The 3280-nt window shown below is 37.8% G+C and overlaps 1 protein-coding gene across 1 annotated transcript in view; it reads left to right on the top strand.

The window, feature by feature from the left end:
- LOC128895813 (dentin sialophosphoprotein-like) overlaps positions 1 to 2255 on the top strand; it is a 4651-nt gene extending 2396 nt beyond the window's left edge. The window contains exon 4 of the mRNA XM_054158742.1: positions 86 to 2255. Coding sequence (XP_054014717.1) covers positions 86 to 1823 — 1738 coding nt within the window. The 3' untranslated portion in view covers positions 1824 to 2255. The remainder of the gene's footprint in view (positions 1 to 85) is intronic.
- The last annotated feature ends 1025 nt before the right edge of the window (positions 2256 to 3280 follow it).

The following is a 3280-nucleotide window of genomic DNA, read 5'->3' as shown; positions in this document are numbered from 1 at the left end:
GCAGATCGCAAAAGCAGTCTACTATGGCTATCCCAAGCGAAGAGGAACTAGTCATCAATAATGACATTGATAACACTCCTAAAAGGATAAGCTGGAATCCAAATATATTAAAAAAATTGTCAGTTTCTATTACAAAACTACAAGACACACGTTTACATAGTTCAGAAAGACAGTCAGGTTTAAATAGAGTGTCAGAGTTTGAAGCATTAGGCAATCAAACTTCTTCAAAGAAACCTACTAGAAAGTCGCGCAGAATCCAGAAGTTACTGAGTTCTTCTACAGAGAACGAGGTAACAGTGGAGCGACATGAGGATACGACGACTATGCAAAACAGGCAGAGCGATTCTGAGGCAGAAATTCACACTCCTTCAAAGAGGCAAAGGAAGAAGTTAAGTAAATCACAAAAACAGTCAGCATTAGGTATTGCAGGAGAGGTAGAAGCAGAGCAATCCAAGGATACGACGAACATGCAGAGTAGGAAGAGTGGTTTGGAACCAGACATTCAAACTCCTTCGAAGAGGCAAAGCAAGAGATTCAGTAGATCACAAAAACAGTCAGCGTTAGATATTGCAGAAGAGGTAGAAGCAGAGCAATCCAAGGATACGACAATGCAAAGCAGGGAGAGTGATTCCGAGACAGAAGTTGAAACTCCTTCAAAGAGACAAAGCAAGAGATTCAGTAGATCACACAAACTATCAGCATTAGATATTGCAACAGAGGATGTATCAGAGCAAGATAGAGATACTGCGAGCGAGCTTAGGAAAGAATCAACTGTAGTGGATGCAGGCGAATCAAATAAAAACAAATCGCAGGATAATGCTAATGTTAGGTATAAAACGTTAAATAATTTAAGTAAGACACTGAAACAAGTTAACACGACGGCCAAATCGACGAAGCGACTCACTTTTAATTTAAATAATCCTAACGATAAAGAGGATGCGAGTGCCTCAAACGCAACTATGAACATTGAACGTAACAGTACTCAGCCTTGTAACATAGGGCTTACAAATGTGTTACAAAATACTAATAAAGATGCGCAAACAGTTGGTAGGAGATCTATTGGAAATGTTTCGCGTAGCTCTCGTCCAAATGTTTCAGAGAATCGTAAAACCCCGAATAAAGCCACAGGTTCGGTAGCACCTTCGAAAATGCTCATCAACCGAATTCCTACATCTTCGACCAGCCAAAGGAACATCAAGGACTTTTTCCAAGTAGAGAAATCTCTACCAGCGTCTCAAGTTTTCGCTGATAAACAGAAGCTGGAAGAAGTGAAGATGAAGATGGAGATACTGAAGGAACGCGTACTGGCTGCAATGAAACCAATCCAGAAGAATCCTGAACCAAGAGTTCTGTCTCAAAGATTAAAGCCGAACAATGTTGCCAAAGCGAAGAAATCAACGCAAACGAAGGAGATCAACAAAGCTTTTTTGGTGAACGGAAAAGTATACAAAGTTCCACGTCTCGCTCGTCCAAAACCGTGGATCACGAATCGCCTTTACAAATTTTTATGGAAAAAAATGAATTCGAAGTACGGCCCAAACACGCGAGTGGTTTCTGAGAAATTCGTTCGTCAATTGTCGGAGATAACAACGTTGATCGAAAAACGTAAACTATACTCGAAGTATGAGTCCGAGTTGTTAGCATTGATGAAGGAAATGGCGCGGTTAAATATCATCGAGACCAGGCTCGACTTTTACCACTTTTGCCAAGATTTTTTACCGTATGAGCTTCGCTTCAAAATGGTTCCGATGTTATTGCCAGGAAACAAGAGAAATATTCCTTACGATCCCGACAAAGTGTATGAACCACTCCTTCGGGATTAGAATAATAATAATAATATAGATGGTATAAAATTGTATAGGTTAAATATTTATATTATTGCCGGTTACAACAGTAATAAATTATTTTTGTACTTTTACAGTTGATAAAAACGAAATGTGATTAAATGTAGTTCATATAGCAACTTGCGAATTGCTATAATATTTGCAAATAATTGCACAGATAGAACTTAGAAGTATTTATGTAATATAAGGCATTAAAATTTTGTATACTGTTGTTATTATAGTGTATGTTTCAATATTCGCTACGAAAGTATTGTAATTTGTTCTTTAACAAGTATCGAGATCACAATTTTGTAATTTTCTAGTTTAACTAGTACTACAAATTTGAGCGTTCTGCCACCGATGGCAACACTAGTACTAAAAACAGTGAAATATAAAATGTTTTTGAAAATAATACATTGGCATAATCACGGACGCACTGACTATTTTATGACATTCTACATTTATGATTTCATTTTACTTTAAGTTAATCGTAAGGAGAATGAGATATTAGGAATATTATAAGTGTCAAATATACAAGACTACGAAAAATCAGTTCGCCCTGACACAACTAGATGACGATACTATTACCATTCCTGAAGTCCACTTAATTTCCTTAAAATCTTCTGCACACTATCCATCATTTCTCGGTACATTTCCATTTACTCTTCATTCATTTCCTGGTACATTTGAAATTATTTTCCTTACATTCTGTGGAACACTACATTTCATCTCCTAGTACATTTCCTTTTAATTTCCCTTTACTTCCTGGTACATTTCCCTATAATTTCCCCTCATTTCTGTGCTATTTCCCTATAATTTCGCCTCATATCCGTGATATTTCCTGCTTTAACAATGTTGCAACAGCTCCGCTCAAAACTTCAACAATGCTACAAATGGCCTCGCTCAAAATTGTGATGGGAAATTTCAAATTTTTACTCCTGGTATCAGGAGAAAATGATATGCAAAGAGGTGGCACGAGGATCACATGGTACGTATCAAATGTTGTCCAAATTTTACTCCTGGTATCAGAAGAACATGATATGCGAGAAGATGGCACGAGAAAATTAAGGTACGTATCGAAGTTCTGACAAAACTTTACTCCTGGTATCAGGACAACATGATATGCGAGAAGGTAGTACGAAAAATTCAAGGTACGTATCGAAATTCTAAGGAAATTTTAAATTTTGGTATCAGAAGAACATGATATGCGAGAAGGTGGCACGAAAAATTCGAGGTACGTATCGAAGTTCTGGCCAAATTTTACTCCTGGTATCAGGACAACATGATATGCGAGAAGGTAGCACGAGAAATTCAAGGTATGTATCGAAAATCTAAGGAAATTTTACATTTCGGTATCAGGAGCACATGATATGCGAGGAGGTAGCACGTTTGCGCCTACGGACAGGCAACCGGTCCGACATGTGTGTCAGTACAGGTTGCCTACTTCAAGGGGCTAA

This window comes from Hylaeus anthracinus, unplaced genomic scaffold (genome assembly GCF_026225885.1).
Source record: "Hylaeus anthracinus isolate JK02 unplaced genomic scaffold, UHH_iyHylAnth1.0_haploid 5, whole genome shotgun sequence".
In the NCBI taxonomy this organism is placed as follows: domain Eukaryota; kingdom Metazoa; phylum Arthropoda; class Insecta; order Hymenoptera; family Colletidae; genus Hylaeus; species Hylaeus anthracinus.
This window is presented reverse-complemented; position numbering and strand designations above follow the sequence as displayed.